Below are 23,681 nucleotides of genomic sequence, written 5' to 3' on the forward strand. Positions count from 1 at the left end.
TAATGTTAACATCTTACAGTCACAATAGTACATTTATCAAAACTATGAAATTGGCATTGGTGGCTCAGTCGGTTGAGCATCCAACTCTTAATTTTGGCTCAGGTCAGGATCTCACAGCTTGTAGGTTCCAGCCCCGTGTTGAATCCCTGCTTGAGATTCTCTTTCTCTCTCTCTCTGCGCCTCTCCTCACTTTTTCTCTCTCTCGAAATAAACTTTTAAAAAATATTAAAGATAAATCTTGATTTTATTTTATATTGAAAATCAGTCATGGTGGCAGCTACACGATAGAGAAGACAACTGTTTTTCTAGTTTGAACGACTGTAAAAATAGTTTAAAAAGCCAATACATAACCAGAGTAACAATAGTTGTTTATGTTCTGTCCCTCTTCTTGGGACATATATCTGCTTCTATTATGAAAATTTTCAAACATACGGAACAGTTGACTTTTATGGTGAATACACATATTTCTACCACATGGCTTCTACAATTAACACTTTTCTCTGGTGCTTTATTATATCCATTTTTACATGAATTCATTTTTTTATGCATGTTAAATTGTAGATATCACTACACTTTACTCCTTCCTAAACCTTTCAGCATTTCTATCATTAGAGGTCAATATTTGCTCATAGTTCTCTTTTTATTAAAAAGTTACATACATTGAAATGCACAAATCTTAAGCGTACAATTGAATAAATTTTAATAAGTACACAAAACTTTTCCAACGCAAACCCCTGGGAAGACAGCACAGATAGTATCATCAAAATTTCCTCATATTTTTTCTCAGTCCTCACTCCTGCCCCCTCAAAGGTAACCATTGTTCTTATTTTTCCCTGCATAAATTAATTTTGCTTATTCTGGGACTTCATATTAGTGGAATAAAACATTATGTACTCTTTTATGTAAGACTTTTTTCGTTCAAGATAATTTGTTTTGAGATTGATCTATGTTACTACATGCATTAGTATTTTTTCCTTTTTAGTATTCCATTGTATGATGTACCAGTTTGTTTATCCATTCGCCTGATGGTAGATTATGGGTGGTTTCCACTTTATGACTACTATGAATAAAGCTACCATGAACATTTTTTTTTTTTTTTAATGGAGGACCTTGTTTTTGTTTTTGTTTTGTTTTGTTTTGTTTTTTAATTAGATTAAAATTTATTCTGTATGTTCAACCAGCTAGTCATTTTTACTTGTAATAGCTTCCATATTCTGACCTTTCTGCTTAGCTGGAAATAGTGTGGTATATTAAAAAGATGTTGAGCTGGAGAATCCAATAAGAAATATTCTAATCTTGATGTTCCTACTATTTGGTCTTGGGTGAACATTCTGTTTTCTTCACTTGTATAGAAACTGCTTTTTGTATACAATGAGTCTAACAAAGTAATTTAATCTTTATAGGAATACTGACTAAAACTCGGATGCTCTAGACTGGAGTAGCTTCTCTGTAACCTCTGGTGTTAGTTGTTAGGAGCAGTTTTCAGTTCCTCTCTTTGCCTAGAGGCCAAGTCTTTATGTTTCTAGATCTTCGAGTAAATGAGTATCTCTGTGTGACAAAGTTAAGACATTTTCAAAGATGATGTAGTAACAGCATTTCTTCCTTTCACTCATGTAATTTCATCTTTTTAAAGTATGTCATATGGTTTTATCTTCTGTGTGATTCATTAATCCATTAAACATCTTTTGAGCCCTTAGCTTGTACAATTTCTAGACACTAGGAAAACATGTGGCCAAAACATTATTTTCTGCTCTTTCAAAGCTGACAATATAATGGGAAGAAACAGATCAGTACAAATAATAACAGTAAAATACAATTAGGTGCTAATAGAAATACAGATTAAATGCTGTGGAAGCTCCAAGGATTGTTTATTTATGCTTAGTGTGGGGCAGAGGCAGCTTCTTAGCAAAGAATGGTTTGAATTTACTTAAATGAGGAGGGCTTTACTTGTGAAGAGAACAGTAATATGTAGAGCATGATAGGACATACACCCTGGAGAAATGAACCTCTTTGAGGAGCAGTTTGTTTGGAAGACTGGAACATCAACACAAACTTTTGCTTGCAAAGAGATAGGGTTCTGAATTTTTTCCTTAGCTACTAGAATCATTGAAAGATATTAAACATTAGAATGTAGTCATATTTTTTGTTAGATCACTTTGGCAGTAATGAGGAAGGATTCATTTGGAGTGAGGGAGATCAATTTAGGCCAAGAGTTAAGTATCTGAAATGTACTGGCAGTGGTGTTGGAGAGGAAGTAATGAATTTAAGAGCTGTTAGAATTCCCTTGAACGTGAGGAAGGAGGCACAAGGAGAAGTCAGCTATTATTTAGATTTCCAGCTTTCTTGTCCAGGAAAGTAAAGTGTTTGAACTGTACAAATGCTGGAAAGGTAGAATTCACTTAGTGCAACTCTGTGATTACAGTAACAAGAATAATTGTATAGACTTCTTTTTTTTTTTTTTAATGTTTGTTTATTTTTGAGAGAGGGACAGAGTATGAGCAGGAGGAGGGCAGAGAGAGAGAGGGAGACACAGAATCCGAAACAAGCTCTAAGCTCTGAGATGTCAGTACAGAGCCTGATGTGGGGCTTGAACTCATGACTGTGAGACCATGACCTGAGCCGAAGTCGAACATATAACCGACTGAGCCATCAGGCATCCAAATTGTGTAGGCTTCTTAAGACAATATCGTATTTCAGACTCAGAAATATTACATAATATTGATTTGTATGTGTAGGTAACCTCCTTATTTAAAAAAAATCAAAGATAAGAGGATATTAGAGGCACTTGGGTGGCTCAGTTGGTTAAGTGACTCGATTTTGGCTCAGGTCATGACCTCACGGTTTGTGAGTTCAAGTCCCATGTTAGGCTCTATGCTGGCAGTGTGGAGCCTGCTTGGGATTCTTTCTCTCCCTCTCTACCCCTACCCCACTCGTGTACCTGCATATGCACATGCTCTCTCTTTCTCTCAAAATAAATACACTTTTTTTTTTAATTTTTTTTTTTCAACGTTTATTTTATTTTGGGGACAGAGAGAGACAGAGCATGAACGGGGGAGGAGCAGAGAGAGAGGGAGACACAGAATCTGAAACAGGCTCCAGGCTCTGAGCCATCAGCCCAGAGCCTGACGCGGGGCTCGAACTCCCGGACCGCGAGATCGTGACCTGGCTGAAGTCGGACGCTTAACCGACTGCGCCACCCAGGCGCCCCTACACTTTTTTAAAAAAGAGGATTTTGGGGTGCCTGGGTGGCTTAGTCGCTTAAGTGTCAGACTCTTGACTTCATCTCAGGTCATGACCTCATGGTTTGTGAGTTCAAGCCCCTGTCAGCCCAGAGCCTGCTTGAGATTCTCTCTCTCCTTCTCTCTCTGCCCATTCCCTACTTGTTCTTTCTCAAAATAAATAAATAAACTCAAAAAAAATTTTTTTAAAGAGGATATTGAAGATAGGAATATGGAAGTATTTAACAAATTTGGGATTATGAAGGTAGAAAATTTTGGTTTGTAAACTCATTAACTTGTGTTTTAGAAACATGTATTGTCTTGCATACTTAAATCTTTGCTGATAAAGTCAGAGTGTAATAAATTATTCTTTTTGGGTGTTCATTCAATCATTGAAAAATAGTGAGGAAAATCCTTTTGTATTCCTTTTTTTTTTTTTAATTTTTTTTTTTTTCAACGTTTATTTATTTTTGGGACAGAGAGAGACAGAGCATGAACGGGGGAGGGGCAGAGAGAGAGGGAGACACAGAATCGGAAACAGGCTCCAGGCTCTGAGCCATCAGCCCAGAGCCTGACACGGGGCTCGAACTCCCGGACCGCGAGATCGTGACCTGGCTGAAGTCGGACGCTTAACCGACTGCGCCACCCAGGCGCCCCCCTTTTGTATTTCTTGAATAACAAAACCATTAGGCTGAATATTAGTTTAGTTTCCTTTATCTAAACAGTTGCACCCAATGTTTGAATTCTGTTTTTTTCTTATTACTAATCTAAGAAGAGTCACTAACTTTAAGTGTGTGTGTGTGTGTGTGTGTGTGTGTGAGAGAGAGTGTGTATGAGAGAGAGAGACAGATTGATTGACTGACTGATTGGTTCGTTGTGGGAAGTCCCTCTGCTGTCTTAAAAACAGAATAAACTGAAGAGAATATTGGTACGCTTGATGAGAGTGGTCCACAGTGTGTGCAGATCCTGGTGAGGAGTGAAAAGTAAAGCTACCAGGACATGATTATAGGCTACAACTTAAAGTTCTGGTTATTCTTTTATTATTATTACTTTTTATTGATGTGTAGTTGACATGAAATAATGCATGTTTCAGGTATACAGCATAGTGATTCAACGATTATAAATTACACTGTGATCACAAATGTAGCTACCGTCTATCACATGATTGTATGTATACAACACAATTACAATACCACTGACTATTCCCTATGTGTGCCTTTTATCCCCGTGACTTATTCATTCCATAACTGGAAGCCTGTGTCTCCTACTCCTCTTTACTCATTTTGCCTACCACTTCTCACTCTTGGCAACCATCAGTTTGTTCTCTGTATTTATGGGACTTTCTGCTTTTTGTTAGTTTGATTTGTTAGATTCCACACATAAGTGAAATTAAAAGGTATTTGTCTTTAGGGGCACTTGGGTGTCTCAGTTAGTTAAGCATTCATCTTCGGCTCATGTCATGATCTCACAGTTTGTGAGTTTGAGCCCTGCGTCACGCTTTGTGCTGACAGCTCAGAGCTTGTAGTCTGCTTCAGATTCTGTGTCTCCCTCTCACTCTCTACTCCTCCCCACTTGTGTGCTCTGTCTCTCTCAAAATTAAATACATAAACATTAGGAAAAAAAGGTATTTGTTTTTCTGTTTGACTGATTTTGCTTAGTACAGTACCCTCTAGGTCCATCCATGTTATCACAAAAAGCAAAATTTCATTTTTTTAATTTTATGTCTGAGTCATATTCCAGTGTGTATGTGTGGGGGGCGCATCTTTATCCCTTCATCTCTCAGTGGACACTTAAGTTGCTTACATATTGTGGCTATTACAAATGATGTTGTAATAAATATAGGGGTGGATAAATCATTTCAAATTAGTTTTTTAGTTAGTTTTTTTTGTTTTTGTTTTTTTTTAATTCTTTGGGTGAGTATCCAGTAGCAAAATTACTGGATCCTATGGTATTTCTATTTCTTAGTTTTTTGAGGAACCCTTATACTGTTGTCCATAGTGGCTGTACCAATTTACATTCCCACTCACAGGGAGCAAGGATTCCCTTTTCTCCACATCCTCATCAATACTTACTTCTTGTCTTTTTAATTTTAGCCATCCTGACTGGTGTAAGGTGATACCTCATTGTGGTTTTGATTTGCATTTCCCTGATGATTAGTAATGTTGATTCATCTCCTCGTGTGTCTGGCTTTGGAAAAATGTTTATTCAGATCCTCTGCCCATTTTTTAATCTGATTGTCTTTTTGTTGTTGAGTTGTGTAAGTTCTTCATGTATTTTGGATGTTAATCCCTTATCAGATAATAACACTTGCAAATTTCTTCTCCCATTCACTTGGTTGCCTTTTGTTTTATTGATGGTTTCCTTTGCTGTGCAAAAGCTTTTATAGTTCCAATTATTTATTTTTGCCTTTGTTTCCCTTGCCTGAGGAGACAGATACAGAAAAATATTGCTAAGGCTGATGTCCAGGAGTTGACTGTCTATGTTTATTTTAGGAGTTTTATGGTTTCAGGTCTTACATTTAGGTCTTTAATCCATTTTGAGTTTATTTTTGTGTAGGGTGTAAGAAAAGTGGTTTAGTTTCATTCTTTTGCCTGTGACTGTCCAGTTTTCCAAGCACCATTTATTGAAGAGACTGTTTTCCCCCTTGCATATTCTTGCCTCCTTTGTTGTAGATTAATTGACCACCTAAGTGTAAGTTTATGTCTGGGCTCTGTATCTTGTTCCATTGCTTTATGCATCTGTTTTGTGCCATTTCTGTACTATTTTAGTTACTGTAACTTTGTAGGATAGTTTGAAATCTGATATTGTGATACCTCCAACTTTGTTCTTCTTTCTGAAGACTGCTTTGGCTATTCAGGGTTTGTGGTTCCATACAAACTTTAGGATTATTTGAGCTACTTCTCTGAAAAATATTATTGGTGTTTTGATGGGAGTTGCATTGAATCTGTGGATTGCTTTAGATAGTATGGACATTTTAACAATATTCTTCCAATACATGACATGGTATACCTTTCCATTTATTTGTGTCATCTTCAGTTTCTTTCATCAGTGTCTTACAGTTTTCACAGTACAGGTCTTTCACATAGTCAGCTAAATTTTTTGTAGATAATATTACTCTTTTTGATGCAGTTATAAGTGGGATTAAAAAAATTGTGCTAGATTATTTGTGTACAGAAAATCAACCCGTTTCCATATATTTTTTATTCTGCAACTTTACAGAATTCATTTATTACTTCAGATAGTTTTTTGGTGGTGTCTTTAGGGTTTTCTATATGTAATACCATGTTATCTGCAAATAGTGAGTTTTGCTACCTTACCAATTTGATTGTCTTATAATTTTTTTCTTGTCTGATTGCTGTAGCTAGGGACTTCCAGTCCTATGTTGAATAAAAGTGGTGAGAGTGGAAATCCCTGTCTTGAGAAAAAGCTTTCAGCTTCTCACTGTGCATTTGTCCTATGTGGCATTTATTATGTTGAGGTATGTTCCCTCTAAACCCACTTTATTGAGAGTCTTCATTATGAACAGATACTGAATTTTGTCAAATGCTTTTTTATATCTATTGAGACGGTCATATGATTTTACCCTTTATTTTGTTTTGAGATGTATCACATTGACTGATTTGTGGATACTGAACTGCCCTTGCTTCCCTGGAATAAACTCCACTTCATTGTAGTGAATGATCCTTTGATGTATTGTTCAATTCAATTTCCTAATATGGGGCGCCTGGGTGGCTTGGTCGGTTAAGCGGTTAAGCGTCCGACTTCGGCTCAGGTCATGATCTCACGCTCCGTGGGTTCGAGCCCCGCGTCGGGCTCTGTGCTGACACCTCAGAGCCTGGAGCCTGTTTCAGATTCTGTGTCTCCCTCTCTGTCTGCCCCTCTCCTGTTCATGCTCTGTCTCTCTCTGTCTCAAAAATAAATAAACGTTAAAAAAATTTTTTTCTTTAATTTCCTAATATTTTATTGAGGATTTTTGCATCTGTGTTCATCAAGGGTGTTGATATATAATTTTCTTTTTTTGTAGTGTTTTTGTTTGGTTTGGTACCAGGTACAATCAACCATTGTATTGATTTTGTACAATGAATTTGGAAGCATTTCTTCCCTTTTTTTTGTTTTGGAAGAGTTTGGAAAGGATAGGTATTAACTCTTCTTTAAATAGAATTTACCTGTGAAGTTATCTGGTCCTAGACTTTCGTTTGTTGAGAGCTTTGATGACCAGTTTCGTTTTGTTACTAGAAATTGGTCTGTTCATATTTTCTATTTCTTCCTGACTCACTCTTGGAAAATTATGTCTCTAGGAATTATCCATTTCTGCTAGTTTGTCCAATTTATTGGCATATAATTTTTCATAGTTATCTCATAATTCTTTGTGTTTTTATGGTATCAGTTGTAACTTCTCATTTATTTCGGATTTTGAGTCCTCTTTTTTTCTTGGTGAAAAAGGTTTGGAAGTTTTGTTTATTTTTTCAAAGAATTTCTCTTGGTTTAATTTCTTTTCCATTGTGTTTTTAGTCTCTGTTTCATTTGTTTCTGCTCTGATCTTTATTATTTTCTTTATTGTATTAACTTGGGGCCTTGTTCTTTTCTGGTTCCTTTATGTGTAAGGGAACATTGGTTTATTTGAGATTTTTCTTGTTTTTTTTTTTTTTTTTTTTTTTTTTGAAGTAGGGCAATATCTTTATGAACTTCACTCTTAGAACTGCTTTGATCTATCCCAAAGTTTTCAAACCATTGTGTTTCCATTTTCATTTGTCTCTAAGTATTTATTTCCTCTTTGATTTCTTCATTGACCCATTGGTTGTTTAATAACTTGTTTAGCTTCCGTATCTTTGTGGGATGGTGGGGTTTTTTCTCCCTTCAGTTTTTCTCTTGTAATTGATTTCTAATTTCATATTGTTGGAAAAAATGTTTGATATATTTCAGTCTTTTAAAATTTGTTGAGACTTGTTTTGTGGCCTCACAATTGATCTCATCTGGAGAATGTTCCATGTACACTTGAAAAGAATGTGTATTCTGCTTTTTGGGGATGAAATGTTCAATATTTATGTGTTAAATCCATCTACCTAAGAATATGTTACTTAAGGCCACTGGTTCTTTATTGACTTGCCATTTGGATGCTTTTTCCATTGATGTGAATGGGGTGTTAAAGTCCCATACTATTACTGTTTTACTGTCAATTTCTCCCTTTATGTCTGTTAATATTTGTTTTATGTTTTTAGGTACTCCTGTGTGTTGGGCACGTAGATATTTACAATTGGTATACCCTCTTGTTGATTGATCCCTTTATCATTATTTAATGCCCTTCTTTGTCTTTTGTTACAGTCTATGTTTTAAAGTCTATTTTGTCTGATATAAGTATTGTTACCCCAACTTTTTTTTCCAATTCCATTTGCATGGAATATATTTTTCTGTCCCTCCACTTTTAGTCTGTATGTGTCTTTAGGTCTGACGTGAGGCTCTTATAGGAGCATATAGAAGGGTCTAGTTTTTTCTTTTTATCCATTGAGTCACCTTTTGTCTTTTTATTGGAGTATTTAGTCTATTTACATTTATAGTAATTATTAACAGGTATGTACTTATTGCCATCACGCTCATTGTTTTTGGTTGTTTTTTAGTTCTTTTTCTCTTGCTCTCTTCCCCATGATTTGATGACTTTCTTTAGTGTTATGCTTGGGTTCATTTCTTTATATTTTTTGGTGGTTTGTGGTTACCATGAAGATCATATATAACATCCTATATATTTAGCAGTCTATTAAGTTGTTGGTTGCTTAAGTTCAATATATACTAAATTCACTACCCTTTTACTTCTTCCTCTCACAGTTTATGTATATGATGTCATTTTATATTTTATATTTTGTGTATCCTTTGACTAATTTTTGTAGATGTTATTGACTTTACTACTTTTGGTTTTTAACCTTCCTACTAGTTTTGTGTGTGATTGATCTATTGCTTTTACTGTATGTTTGCTTTAGCAGTAAAATTTTTTCCATAATTTCCTTCTAGTTATGGCTATTTCTTTTCTGCTTAAAGATGTCCCTTTAACCTTTCTTGTAAAGTAGTTTAGTGAGGATGAGCTTCTTTAACTTGTTTTTCTCTGGGAAACTCTTTAGCTCTCCTTTAATTCTGAATGCTTATCTTGCCTGGTAGAGTATTCTTGGTTGTGAGTTTTTTCTTTTTAGCACTCTGAATGTATCATACTACTCCCTTCTGGCCTGAAAAATCAGCTGATAACCTTGGTTTCCCCTTCATGTAACCATTTGCTTTTCTTCTGTTGCTGTTATGATTCTCAGTTTATCTTTAATGTTTGACATTTTATTTGTCTTGGTGTGGTCTCCCTGGGTTAATCTTGTTTGGAGCTCTCTATCTCTGTTATCTCTTCCTCTATCTCTGTTAGGAAAGTTTTCAGTCATTATTTCTTCAAATAAATTATTTGCCCCTTTCTCATCCTTCTGGAACCCGTATAATGTGTTATGTTAGTATGGTTGATGTTGTCCTAGAGGTTCCTTAGCGTGTGCTTTTTTTTTTTTTTTTTTTTTTTAATTTTGCTTTTGTTCACCTTGGGTACTTTGCACTAACATATCTTCCAGATTGTTCATCCATTCTTCTGCATCCTCTAATCTGCATCCTCCAATGTATTTTTCATTTCACTTACTGTATTCTTCAGCTGATTGGTTCTTTTTAATTTTTTATATCTATGTTGAAGTAACATAGATATATAATTTGTTCATTTACTCTTTGTTCATGTCTAGTGAGCCTCTTTATGACCATTACTTTGAGCTCTTCATTGGGTAAACTGCTTATCTCCATTTCATTTAGTTCTTTTTCTGAAGTTTTGTCTTGTTCCATTGTTTGGAACGTATCTCACTGTGCCCTCCTTTTTCTGGCTCTTGCTGTTTCTATGTATTGGGTAGATCAGCTGCTTTCCCCGATCTTGAAGGTAGTGGTCTTATATAGAAGGCATCCTATGAGACCCAATAGCACACTTACCTCTAGTCACTAGAACTAGGTGCTCCAAGGGTATCCCTTGTGTAGGTGTGTGTGCACCCTCCTGTTGTGACTAAGCCATCACTTCTGCAGGGTGCACTGATGAGCAGGGCTGGCAGAAAGGCCTGGCTGTAGCTGCTGCAGGCTTGCTGATGGGTGAGGTTAACTCTTGGCACAGCAGGCTGAGAGGTCCAGCTACAACTTTTGTGAGTGTGGTTGTAGGCAGGGCACTGTCCCTGTAGGATTGCTCACTGGGTGTGGCATTGTAGGAGTTGCTTTGGAGGCACACATAGGGTTTGGCTGTTTGATTAAAGTGGTTTCGCAGGGGAATGCCAGGGTAGCATGAGCACTGCTACTAAGGAAGATAGATAATGTCAAAACTGGCACCTGCAAGTGTCCAGTTAGCTAGGCTGAAGAAGAGCAAGGAAAATGGTGCTTCCCAGCATTTCTATTCTAGTATATCCCTCCCCCTTTCACACATGCCCTAAACTTAGTCAAATGAATGTCCTTCATATATAACCCAGGTGCTTTTCAAGGTGCTGTTTCTGTCCTGGGTCTTGGACTAAGTGATAAAATGCATTGATCCTTTAAAAGCAGAGTCTTGGGGCGCCTGGGTGGCTCAGTCGGTTGAGCGTCCGACTTCAGCTCAGGTCACGATTTCACAGTTCATGGGTTCGAGCCCCACGTCGGGCTCTGTGCTGACAGCTCAGAGCCTGGAGCCTGCTTCACATTCTGTGTCTCCCTCTCTCTCTGCCCCTTCCCTGCTCATGCTGTGTCTCTCTCTGTCTCAAAATTAAATAAACATTAAAAAATAATAATAATAAAAAAATAAAAGCAGAGTCTTTTTTTTTTTTTTTTTTTTCCTCTTATAGCCTTCAGCTTTCCCAGAGTTAAGGCCTACTGATTTTCAAAGCTCTTGGAGTTATCACTGCTGATTTTCAAAGCCAGGTGTTATGTGTAGCTTGTCTTCTTGGGGCTGATTCCCAGAGCCAGGGTGCCTACCTTGATCCCCTCACTCCTCTGGGAGGGCCTCCATGCCTGTGATACCACTCCCACTTTTGGATTACCTGCCAGGGATTTTGTTCCTGACTGCATCTCTGCCCCTCATACCCTCTCAATGTGTCCTTTCTTTTATACTTTTATAAAGATTTGTTCTGGTAATCTTAAGATTATTTTCAGAATGAGTTGCATTATATGTAGTTGTTGCCTTGGTGCCTGAGGAAGGAGGTGAGCTCAGGATCCTCTTAGCCATCTTCCCCTGCTCCCAAGTTTTGCTTACTCTTTGTTGTACATTTTGAAACATTAATTTATTTTAATCAAACTATAATAATTTGATAATATAAATTAGTATTGTTTATAGCAAAAGTCATGAGGAATTTATAAGATTTAATTTCAGTACATTTGTGTTTTTTTCTCCTTCCTTTAGATCGTGTAACAAAGAAAATTGAAGAGTCAGAATCACATCTGGAGTCTGAAATTAAAAGGAAAGTACCACAGAAACGTCATAGTAGCACATATCAGTCTCTATCTCCTCTGTCTCCTGCTTCAAAAAAATGTTTAACTGATATAGAGGTGGGTAGAGAACTTCTTCTTTGTTGCTAATCAATTAGTTGGTATTTTTATCAGTATAACATTTAATACTTACTAAATTCTAGGGGATCTTTCCTTATAGCACTAGAAGAGACATAGAAAAGTTTTTTTTTTTTTTTAATGTTTATTTATTTTGAGAGAGAGCGAGTGTTGAGTGGGAGAGGGGCAAAGAAAGAGAAGAAGAGAGAGAATCTCAAGCATGCTCCACACTGTCAGCATGAGCCCAGTGTGGGGCTCAGTCCCACGAACCATGAGATCTTGACCGATCTGAGACGAAATTGAGAGTTGAACGCTTAACCTACTGAGCTGCCCAAGAGTCCCTAGAAAAAAAATTTTTTTAATGTGTATTTATTTCCGAGAGAGAGTATGAGCAGGGGAGGGGCAGAGAGAGAGGGAGACACAGAATCTGAAACAGGCTCCAGGCTCTGAGCTGTCAGCACAGAGTCAGATGCAGGTCTCGAACCCACAAACCATGAGATCATGACCTGAGCCGAAGTCAGATGCTTAAGTGACTGAGCTGCTTAGGAGCCTCTCCTAGAAAGTTTTTTAAGCAGACTTTTCTGCCTTCACTATGTCATTTTTTTCATTATCCAAAATGTAAAACACATATATCTGGAAAGAATTTATCAGTGCCTTCCTGCAACATACTCCAAATAATAGCTCTCAACCAGAAATATTTTGAAATTATTTTAAATTTGCAAAAAAGTTGAAGAAATAATAAAACAGCTTACATACACTTCTATTAGATTCCTCAGTTTTCCACATTTGAAATATTGATCTCCCTCCTTTCCACCTTCCCTCTGTATATGTGTGTGTTTCTGCACCATTTGAGTATAAGTAACAAATATGATGCCTATTTATTACTTTAATGTTTTAGTGCACGTTTCCTTAGAAAAGGCAGGGGAGGGGACAGAGAATGGGGCATGTTCCTATAAAACCAGAGTATGCTTGTCAAAATTTTATAATTAACGTGGATCCAAAATTACTGTCTAATCCACCAACTCCATTCACATTTCACCTAATTAATTCCCTTCACTGGAACGGGATCAAATTCAGGATTGTGTTATATTTCATTGTTGTAATCTTTAGTCTTCCTTAATCTGGAATAATTCTTAGTCCTTCCTTGTCTTTCATTAAGTTGATATTTGTGAGGAGTATGTTTCTTCATGATTTATGCATTTTTAAAGAATCCTCTCCAGTGATTCTATAATCTCATCATTGCATCATATCAGAATGTATACAATTTTCACATTTTAACATTTATCTTAAGATGTACTTTCCTATATTTGTCCACCTTAAAGTTAATTATTTAACTTTATTAATTTATTTATTAATAAGATGAGCTGCTGTAAGGTAGAGTGTATATAAAGTATAATAAAAGGATGTACCACTCTAAGGTAGAAATTTTCCTTATATTTACTTAGTTCTTTATACAGCTCAATACATAGATCTTTTCTTTTTTTGGAAGTATAGTAGACACAACATGGATTCTTACTCAAAAAAATTATACTCTGTCACTGTCATTATTTTGATGCTCAGATTGTCCCAGTCTTGGCCCCCAGGAAGTTCTTTAAGCTGGCTCCTCTTTCTTTTTGACATAACCACATCATTCTTTGAATACTTCCTTAAGTTTTGATGTAACCAGATGGTCTAGACTTCTTTGTATCTTCTCTGTCTCAGCTCTAGAGTTATGTATTTCTCCAAGGGCCATTGTTCCTATAAGTGGAGGGACTATATTTGGGCATTAGTTATGCTTATTGCTAATTGGTATCATGTGTAGAGGCCCTCTCAGTGGGCAAAACTAGCAAATATATGTGTGTTTATGTGTTAATATTTAATACATGTTAAAATGCATGCATTCACACTGATAGTTCCCGTTCTGGTCTAATACCACAGTGTTTATCGTAGCCTTTCCCACTTTGCATATTTGTAACTTCCTTCTCTGACTGAGAAGCCTGACTCCTATCATTTACTTATTGGTTCAGTTGCTTTTTATCTGATCATTCTCCTGGAGTGCCAGCCTAAGGTTGGCCTAGCCCATACTGGCATTTCCCCGCGACCTGGCCCACTGCTTGATCCAGGTAAAGGAGCAGAAAGGACACACTGTCCTTCTCTCCCCTAAGCATGCCAGCTGAAAACCTCAGAATTTTTTAACATCTAAAATAAATCTTTCTTTTACTCTTTACTGCATTCCAGTTGTTCTTACTCTGTTCTTAGTGAACATAAAGAATAGATTCTAGCCACCCTTTATGTAATTTTTAATTCTTAAACAAGATTAGTGGGTTTTTTTCCCCACATGTAGCTTGTGAAATGCTACACTATGTACTGTTTACAAGTAAACACAGTCTTTGATATTTAATGAGATTATACATCTTAAGGATATTTACTAAAAATGACATCTCATTGGTGTCTCATCAGAGACAGGTTCATTCTTATTAAGCTTACTTGGTTATTATTTATCTATAGAGTCTGGCAGATAGTATGTGTTACTGACTAGGATTTATTTTATTTTATAATAGTCTACCTACCAAGAGGGGGAAAATGAGACTTTAATTAGTCTTTGTTTTCCAAAAGAAATTTTATCTAACATGAAATTATTATGGAAATATATAACTTCATACACACTTTACTAAAAGTAATTGAGCAGTGTTGAGATTATAGTGTTTAGATTGTTAGGTTGATACAGTTCTGAATCTGTAGTTTTTATCATGGAAAATTTAATACTATATTTGGTTCAGCTAACATGCATTTTGTTTTTGTTGCAAATAGTTCCAAGGTATGTGTTTCTTAGCTGATGGAAGGCATATGATAATAGTTTACAGTATAGTACATTGTGCATTTTAATATCAGAAATTTGAATACTATGTGCTTTCTGTGTTTAGTATCAACTTATAAAAGGAAATATGTGGGAGTATTACCTTTTCATGGGGTTCTTTCCATTGAAATATGTACTATTTATCTTTGCTATAGGCAATGAAAAATTGGAGTCAGATTTTTTTTACGTTTATGTGTTTATTATGAGAGAGAAAGAGAGAACACAAGTGTGCACACTGTCGGTGGGAGCAGAGAGAAAGGGGGAGAGAAAGAATCCCAAGCAGGCTCTGCACTGTCAGCATGGAGCCCGATGCAGGGCTTGAACTCATAAACCATGAGATCATGACTTGAGCTAAATTAAAAGTGAGACACTTAGTCAACTGAGCCACCCAGGTGCCTCTGGTGTCAGATTTTTAAAAGACAGGGTTAGCTTATATGTAGTTGATTCCCACTACAACAGATGGGGCTCGGTTTTCCACATAAATTAATATCTTTAAACTTTTTTGGGGTTCACCAGGATATTTTGTAAACCTATGTAGAAATGGAAGTATTTCTTTGCTTACTATGAAAAGAGTGGGGTTTAGATTTTTCTGAGATGATTAGGTATTTTATCACAGTGTGGTATGCATAGATGGGCACTGCTGTTTTGTTTGAGTTTCCCTTTTAGGTGCATTGTGACATGGCCAACCATTTGAAGTCCATTAGGGAACAATTGCATTATTTCATTTAAATGTACAGTTGACCCTTGAACAACACAGGAGTTAGAAGTGCTGATCCCTGCACAATTGAAAATCTGCATATTAACTTTTAACTCTTCCAGAATTTTATTCATTTATTTACTTCATTTAATTAACTTAACTGTTGTCTAGAAGCCTTACCAACAACACAGTTGATTGTCACATACTTTGCATGTTATGTATTATATAGTGTATTTTTTTAAATGTTTATTTATTTTTGAGAGAGAGAAAGCACTAGTGGAGTAAGGGTAGAGAGAGAGGGAAACAATCCAAAGCAGGCTCCAGGCTCTGAGCTGTCAGCACAGAGCGTTATGCAGGGTTTGAACCCACAAACCATGAGATCATGACCTGAGCTGAGGTCAAACGCTTAACCAACTGAGCCACCCAGGTGCCTCTGTATACTGTATTCTTACTATAAGGTAAGCTAGAGAAAAGTACATGTTGAGAAAATAATAAGGAAGATAAAATACATTTACAGTACTGTATTTATCAAAAAATATTGTCATGTAAGTGGACCTATGCTGTTCAAACCTGTGTTGTTCAAGGGTTAACTATACTAGTATTTCTTTCCCTTATTGACAATAGGCTAAAATTCGAGAGGTAGATAATCTGTCCCGTGTTTGTGTCTATTTGCATAGTTCACCTGTTAACTATACATCCTAAATACACAGGGCACTATCACAAGTGCTATGAGAAAAAAATTCCTTATACCTAGACTCCACAAATAGTATAACAGAATTCTGCTATGTATTGGCAGAGAAAGAGACATGTTCTTTTTTTTTTTTTTTTTATAATCTACATATGCTGTGATAGTGAACAATGTTCTAAGTTCAGCTTTGCCTTGGTTGAAGCTTGGTTTCATTCTCTGTTGTTATCTGGGGTAGATCGTTGAATAGATAACATGGTTTGATAGAATGGCTCTGTTGTGAGTCATGTAAGACAAGGGAAACAGTTTTTGTCAGTTTTCCCTTGTTTAAAACAAGAAGATAAGACTAGACCAGTGGTCTTTAGACAATTTCCTAAGTGTATTTAAGGTATAAATTTACATAGAATAAGGTGTCCAGAACTTAAGCTTTTAGCTCAGTGAATTTTGAAATTTATGTTTATACAACGTGTTCCTCCTACAACTACTTGATGACTTCTGTCACCTAAAAGATTTAAAAAATTTTAAACAACTATACATTCTCTTACATATTTTTAAGTTGACATTGAACATTTTTTGTTTCAAGATTAAATGGTTACATAGGATGTAATAGTTGACACAGTGAAAAGAGTAACATTTTATTTTATTATTTTTGAGAGAGAGAAAACGCAAGCTGGGAAGGGGCAGAGAGGGAGAGAGAGGATTCCAAACAGGCTCCATGCTGCCAGCACAGAGCCCACTGTGGGGCTCGAACCTACAAATTGTAAGATCATGACCTGAGCCGAAACCAAGATCAGATGCCCAACTGACTGAGCCAGTTGGTGCCCCAAAAGAGTAACATTTTAAAATAGACACTGGTTAAATCATTCTCCTCATACATGGATCTGGTAACATCCAAATACTATAACACTTGATAATTACTATTTCTATTATTTCACTGTCAGAAGTATTTATCCACTTATTTCCTATTATTATATAAGACTCAAAGTGTTAAATTTATTTTTGATTGAGTTATTTCTGTTATTAATAGCACACTTGATTAAAACTATATGTTATAAAGTTTGATAAGTTATTTGACATAAAATTATTGGAAATGCATGTTTTAATTAGAGGTACTGATTGTTTTTTTCAACTACTTCCTGTGTCTATGAATAAATATTATGCTGGGCATAGTGAGACAATTCAACATCTATTCCTATTTTTGCTTCTTAAAGATCTAAGTGCTAAAGAACCTTTTTCACATAAATAAGTACATGAGTATGAAAATAATCCTTAAACTTCTTCTAAATTATATGCCCCAAATCACAGGAAGCTCTACTATCAAGAAACATTTTTAATAATCTCACAATTGTAACCTACACTAGGCCTTCCTTAAAATATTTTTGAAGCACTGTCTTAGAAATCAGTTGTCTTGTAAAAGTTTTTGTTAACCAGTGTTTAAAATTGATTCTTTTTTCCAACATTTAAATTATCCTTTGGTTTGGTTTGGTGGCTTTTATACTCCAGGGCAATGCACCATTGTAATATTTCAAATGGAAGTGTTTTGTTTTTTTAAGTAGGAGAACAATTCTGGCAGGAGATAGCTTGACATCAGAGGCATAATCAAGTCAGGTTTTGGAATGATATGTGGAAATTGAGAATTTTAGATGTTGATTCCCCTAAGATTATTTACGTTCTGTATGCCATAGAAAATCTTTATATAGCCCTTAAGTAGTGTACATGGTCCAACATAAGGATTGCTGGATTAGATGGTCCCAAAAATTGCTTCCAGCATCCTGATGCTAAATCCCAAGTAACATGATGTATTCAGGATTTTTTGGCAGCCATGGTGATGATGATGTGGAGTGAGAGACTTAATTTTGAAATCTTATTTTTTATTCCATAATGTTGAAATAAAATGCCAAAGTCTTTTGATTTTTTTATTCTTTTGGAACTTAAGGTTTCTAACCAGTGTGGGTATTGTCCAAAATGTGGAAAAGAAAAGGAAAATCAGACAAAATGCCAAAGTTGTGGTATTCTTTTTCCTAAGGATGTGCAAAGAAATTGCAGACAAGCTATAACTTTGAGTGAATCTACTGGACCATTATTAAGAACATCAATTCATCAGAATTCTGGAGGACAGAAGTCACAAAACACAGCATTATCATCCAAGAAGTTTTATGGCAACAGTCTGGGAAAGATTCCAGTTGATATTATTGTGAATTGTGATGATAGTAGACAGAATTATTTGCAGACTAATGGGAAAGTCATTTTACCTAGGGCAAAAGTAGCCAAACTCACAAACCTGAAAGAAAGGAAAACAAGCCTGTCAGACCTAAATGATCCAAGTAAGTATTTTACTCCCTTTAGTATTATTTATATCAATCCAGTATTTTTTACATATGTTTTTAATGTGAGCATGAGCATATTTGAGAAGTATAGTTTTAATAGGTATTTGTGTCAGTTATATAACATGTTCTTTGGGTAGATGATTAAAACTGTCCATGTAGTTGGAAAATAATAACTGACTTTGTTTTCACCCCATCCATCTTAAATAGTGGGGAGGTGGGGGGAGCACAGACCTTGACCCCGGTCTTAGGTCAAGTGCCAGTTATGCCCAACTTTCTAACTTTGGTCCAGTTCATTTAATCTCTCTGATTTGTAAATGGATTCTTTTCTGCCTGATAGGGTTTTTGAGGAAGTAAATGAAGTAACATATAAAGTGCCTACCATAGCCCAGTAAATAAAGTGTTTGACATGTAGAAAGAACTCAATGAAAATTAGTTCTCTTACCACATTTACTCTTCCCTTAAATCTTTTTTTTTTTTTTAAGTTTATTTATTTATTTTGAGAAAGAGAGTGAGAAGGAGCGGAGTAGGGGCAGAGAGAGAGGGAGAATCCCAAGCAGGCCCCACACGGTCAGCATGGAGCCTGACATGAGGCTCAAACCCTTCAAGTGTGAGATCGTGACGTGAGCTGAAACCAGGAGTCAGACGCTCAACCAACTGAACCACCCAGGCACCCCATTTTCCCCTAAGTCTTTTTCTTACCTTTAGATATATGTGTGTATATGAAATGCAATACTGTTTGTAATAAGTAGCGAAGATTAGAAACAGGGAGTAGTTGAATAAACTATAGTGTACATAGCTGTAAGAGGAGAGAAAGATCTCATTTAATATTCTATAGAGTGAGTTTTAAGATCTTTAATAACATGAATAAAGCAAAGTACAGATCACAGTAGATAATGTGCTACCCTTTGTTTGTGAAGGTGGGAGAATGAATATAGGGGATTTTTTTTTAAAAGAAAGATACACTAGGGGCGCCTGGGTGGCGCAGTCGGTTGAGCGTCCGACTTCAGCCAGGTCACGATCTCGCGGTCCGGGAGTTCGAGCCCCGCGTCGGGCTCTGGCTGATGGCTCAGAGCCTGGAGCCTGTTTCCGATTCTGTGTCTCCCTCTCTCTCTGCCCCTCCCCCGTTCATGCTCTGTCTCTCTCTGTCCCAAAAATAAATAAAAAAACGTTGAAAAAAAAATTAAAAAAATAAAATAAAATAAAATAAATAAAAGAAAGATACACTAAAAACTAATTTTAAAAATAATTGATTAGAAGGGAGGAAACAGTGTAGGAATTAGGGATAGATGCCGGATATCTCCAAACATACCTTTTTTGTAGATTTGACTTGAGAACCATGTAAATGTTTTACATGATTATAAAGCAAAATTAAGTAGGAAATTAAAAAAAATCAAAACCAAGATGAAACTAATGAACCTAATTATATATCTGGTTGGTGGCTTGAACACACAGAAGAATTATTTCAAATGAATTTAAATTAAAATAATACTGTGGCTGTGCATTCCTAATGTGATATATTTTAAGGTCAAACAGAATTGCAAAGAAATTCTAAGTGCATTCAGTAATACTGTTAATAATATTGGTATTGCTATTTTTTGTATTGTTATTTTTAAACACATACATTGATAAAACAAATAAGCAATTTTATTATTATCTCCAGAATCCAAGATTTTCAGTGTTAGAGCAAAGGAATTCAAAAGTAAAGTCAAAGAAGTAACAATCTCATAATTTTAAACTTGGATTGGAGAGACTGGCATGAAATTATTATATATATTCTCTTAGATAGAAGTGAACAATTCTATTTCCCATATTTGTGTTTTTGAATACTACTTCTCACTAAAAATAAGTAGAACTCCTCAGAGAAATGGCTGACTCCAGGTCTGGAACAGGAGTGTATGAGATAAATCTAGATCATTTACTCATATCAGGAAGCATGGAAGCAGTTAAAAACTACTATGGACATGTCAAAAGACACAGGAGCTAAAATGAAAGGGCTCCTACTGACCAGTAATGGGACTGTATGAGTCACAAAAGGTTTCATAACTGCTATTTATTGAAATATGCCAAATATATTAATTTTTTTTTTTTAAGCTCACAATGATATCATCTCCCTACTCCCCCAAAAGAAAAAAAGCACCCAGTTGGTTACCTTTGGAGGTTGCTTAGGTTCCAAATCATTACTCTGAAAACTGGTAAATGAAAGGGGGTGACATAAAAATTTTTTTCTTAAAGTAGATTTTACTTTTTTTAACGTTTATTTATTTTTCAGAGAAAGAGCACACAGGAACGTGAGTGGGGGAGGGGAAGAGAGAGAGAGGGAGATACAGAATCTGAAGCAGGCTCCAGGCTCTGAGCTATGAGCACAGAGCCTGACGTGGGGCTCGAACTCACGAATTACAAAATCATTACTTGAGCCAAAGTCAGACACTTAACCGACTGAGCCACCCAGGTGCCCCTAAAAATAAAAAAAAAATTTAATCTGAGAAATATGTCAAGTTCTATTTTAATTCAGTTCAATAGAAAAACCTTAGCTCAGCGGCCCCTACCTGGCTCAGTTGGGAGAGCATGCAACTCTTGATTTTGGGGTCATGAGTTCAAGCCCCACAATGGGTAAAGAAATTACTTAAATAAATAAACTTAAAAAAAAAAAAAAGCAAACCTTAGCTCATAACAGTGCATTAGCTTATTTTTCAAAAAGAACTATTAAAAAAATTATAACTGTGATAGGTATCAGCCAACAAACACATCTGTTATACTATGATGATGTTAGTATTTGATGAATATTTTACAATACATTTTAGTGTTTTATCAGTGTGATATTAAATATTGTTAAAATAATTTAAATCTTTCCTAATAGTGAAGGTTTTACATTTTTATGGTTAGATATGAAGAAAAGTTACTTATTAGTTACTGGGTACTATTACTGAGCCAAATGCTATACCATCCTGATGAAGTTTCTAGGATGAGAGAACTGGAACTTAAGGCTAATGTGATTAAGTTAAAAAACAATAAATTCATGTGGTTTTGAAGTGGCTTGAGTAGTTTACTATTCAGAACTTAACCTAGGACCATATCAACCATGCATTAAAACTGTAAGACATAAATTTGTTCCCCTTCCTTGCTCAAAAAATGAACAAACAAAACAATTGAAGACTAAGTATTTTCTATTAAAGTCCATGGAAAAATATGTTTTAAGGACATTTTATACTAGTAATAAAAAATATCATTTATTGAATGTTTACATGCTTTACTTTGTGGTAAAGGTATATACACTAACCAAGTTTAGTTTATTGTAAAAATTATTATAACGTGTGAGGTAGGTACAGATATATCCCATTTTATTAATGAGGCAACCCATGATTAAGAAGATTAAATTCTCAATATTATTATATACATAAGGACTGTTGGAGTTTAGACTCTAAAAAACAGATTTTTCTGGTTCAAAGTCTTGTTTTCCTTGTATAGTTAATTATTCTTAAATTCGTGTTCCTATTAAAATAGTTTATTTTCATGAAACTTCTCTTATGTCTTGGGTGGTCAAATAATAAAATGTACAGTGTCTGAAGTAGTGCTGATAAATTCTGTATAGAAAAGTGAAGCAGGTCCAGGGAGTAGAGAGTGCTAATTGTTAGATGTCAAGATGAAGAAGGGTGCTATTTTAAAATGGTGGTAAAATAGGCACTTCTGATAAAGTAACTTTTGAATAGAGCCCAAAATGAAGTAAGGAGAAAGACATGCTGATATGTATGGAAATAAGGTTGGAATGTAAGTACAAAGACCCTATATTAATCTGCTTAAGTTCCCATTAACAGAGTACCATAAACCAAGTAGTTTAAACAACAGAAATTTATTTTCTCACAGTTCTGAAGGCTGGAAGTCCAAGATCAAGGTGCCATTACTTTGTAGACAGGTGCCTCTTCACTGTGTCCTTACATGGCCCATCTTCTGTGCTTCCACAGAGAGAGAGAGAGAGAGAGAGAGAGAGAGAGAGAAATCTCTGCATTTCTTTTTCTTATAAGGACATCAGTCCTATTAGATTAAGGCCTCACCTTTATGAACTCATTTAATCTTTATTACCTTCTTATCAGCTCTATTTCCAAATATAGTCACAGTGAGGGTTAGAGCTTTAACATATGAATTTTGAGGGGACACAGTTCAGTCCATCATAGACCCTGATGCAGAATCTTATATATTACATAGGATGTATTCTATATACAGAATGAAAGCAGCTATGAGACCAGCTTTTTAAGTATATGTTTGTTGTCTTTGCACACTTCTCATTTCCTTTCAAATTATGGTGACATTGAGCATAATCCGCATTTATGTTAAGTTACTAAAACAAGAGGTATATAGTACAATTCTATCTGTTGCAGCTTTGGGGCTTTAAAGTAAGGTTTTAAGTGCATATAGATGTTTTAATGTCCCTTAAGCACCATAAAAATAATTGTCAATAGAACAGTAGACTTCCCCCTTAATATATATTCATATATATTTCTGTATGGTTTTTCATAAATAAAGCAGTTCATGAACTTTTTTTAAAGCTTACATATGTCAGGCATTGTGCCAAATCTTTTACGTATTAAATCATTTGTTCTCATAACAGGTCCTTTGCAATAGGTACTATTTTTGTCCCTAATTTCACAGAGGCAAATAGTAAGTTACAGAACCCTAACTTTCAAATGTGTATAAATGTATTTAGATCTTGTAATCTGGCATGTTAGATTTTCTGTTAATAAAATAACAGTTCTGAAAAAGATCCAGCTTTAGCATTTGCTTCCGAGACTAGATAACAAAATAAAAAAGACAGGTAAATGGTGATGGGAATGATGCCTCTCTGGGGCATATTTAGTAACTAAACATTTACATGTGGGTTTCTAAAAAAGAAAAATGCTTCTTCAAGTTTATGTGTTCTTCCAACACATGACTTTTGAATTGTTTTCTTCACCAGGCAGTTTTAGACTGGGAGTATAGCAGTGGACAAGGCAATGATCTCATAGTTTATATGTAGTGGGGAGAAAGCAAGTAAACATCTAACAACAGAAAACAAAAAACAACAGAAAATTTATATCAGTTGTTGTGAATAAGCCAACTATATGCTTCCTTTAGATTGGGTAATGAATCAAAAAGCTAATATTTAATGACCAAAATGCAAAGTGTTAGGGGAATTGCAGTCCAGACAAAATCAAACTTTGATGTTTGAGGAACAAAATAAATGGATGATGTGCTTGGTGCATAAAGAGGGAGAAATGGAGCAGTATGAGAAAGTTGAAGAAGTAGGCAATGGCCAGATTATGTACATTTATAAACCATAAAAGGGTTAGGATTTGACTCAAGTGCATTGTGGGTGGCTTGCGGAAATTATGAT

General features: G+C 35.6%; 1 protein-coding gene across 8 annotated transcripts in view; it reads left to right on the forward strand.

Moving 5' to 3' along the window:
- SENP6 (SUMO specific peptidase 6) overlaps window positions 1-23,681 on the forward strand; it is a 117,410-nt gene that overhangs the window by 52,382 nt on the left and 41,347 nt on the right. For 7 of the 8 annotated variants that reach the window (XM_006931853.5, XM_045057753.1, XM_045057751.1 and 4 more), the window contains 2 exons: window positions 11,629-11,774; window positions 18,016-18,313. In XM_006931853.5, the coding sequence (XP_006931915.1) occupies window positions 11,629-11,774; window positions 18,016-18,313 (444 nt within the window). The remainder of the gene's footprint in view (window positions 1-11,628; window positions 11,775-18,015; window positions 18,314-23,681) is intronic. The other variant, XM_045057755.1, reaches the window with a different exon arrangement.

Source organism: Felis catus, chromosome B2 (genome assembly GCF_018350175.1).
Source record: "Felis catus isolate Fca126 chromosome B2, F.catus_Fca126_mat1.0, whole genome shotgun sequence".
NCBI classification, from domain to species: domain Eukaryota; kingdom Metazoa; phylum Chordata; class Mammalia; order Carnivora; family Felidae; genus Felis; species Felis catus.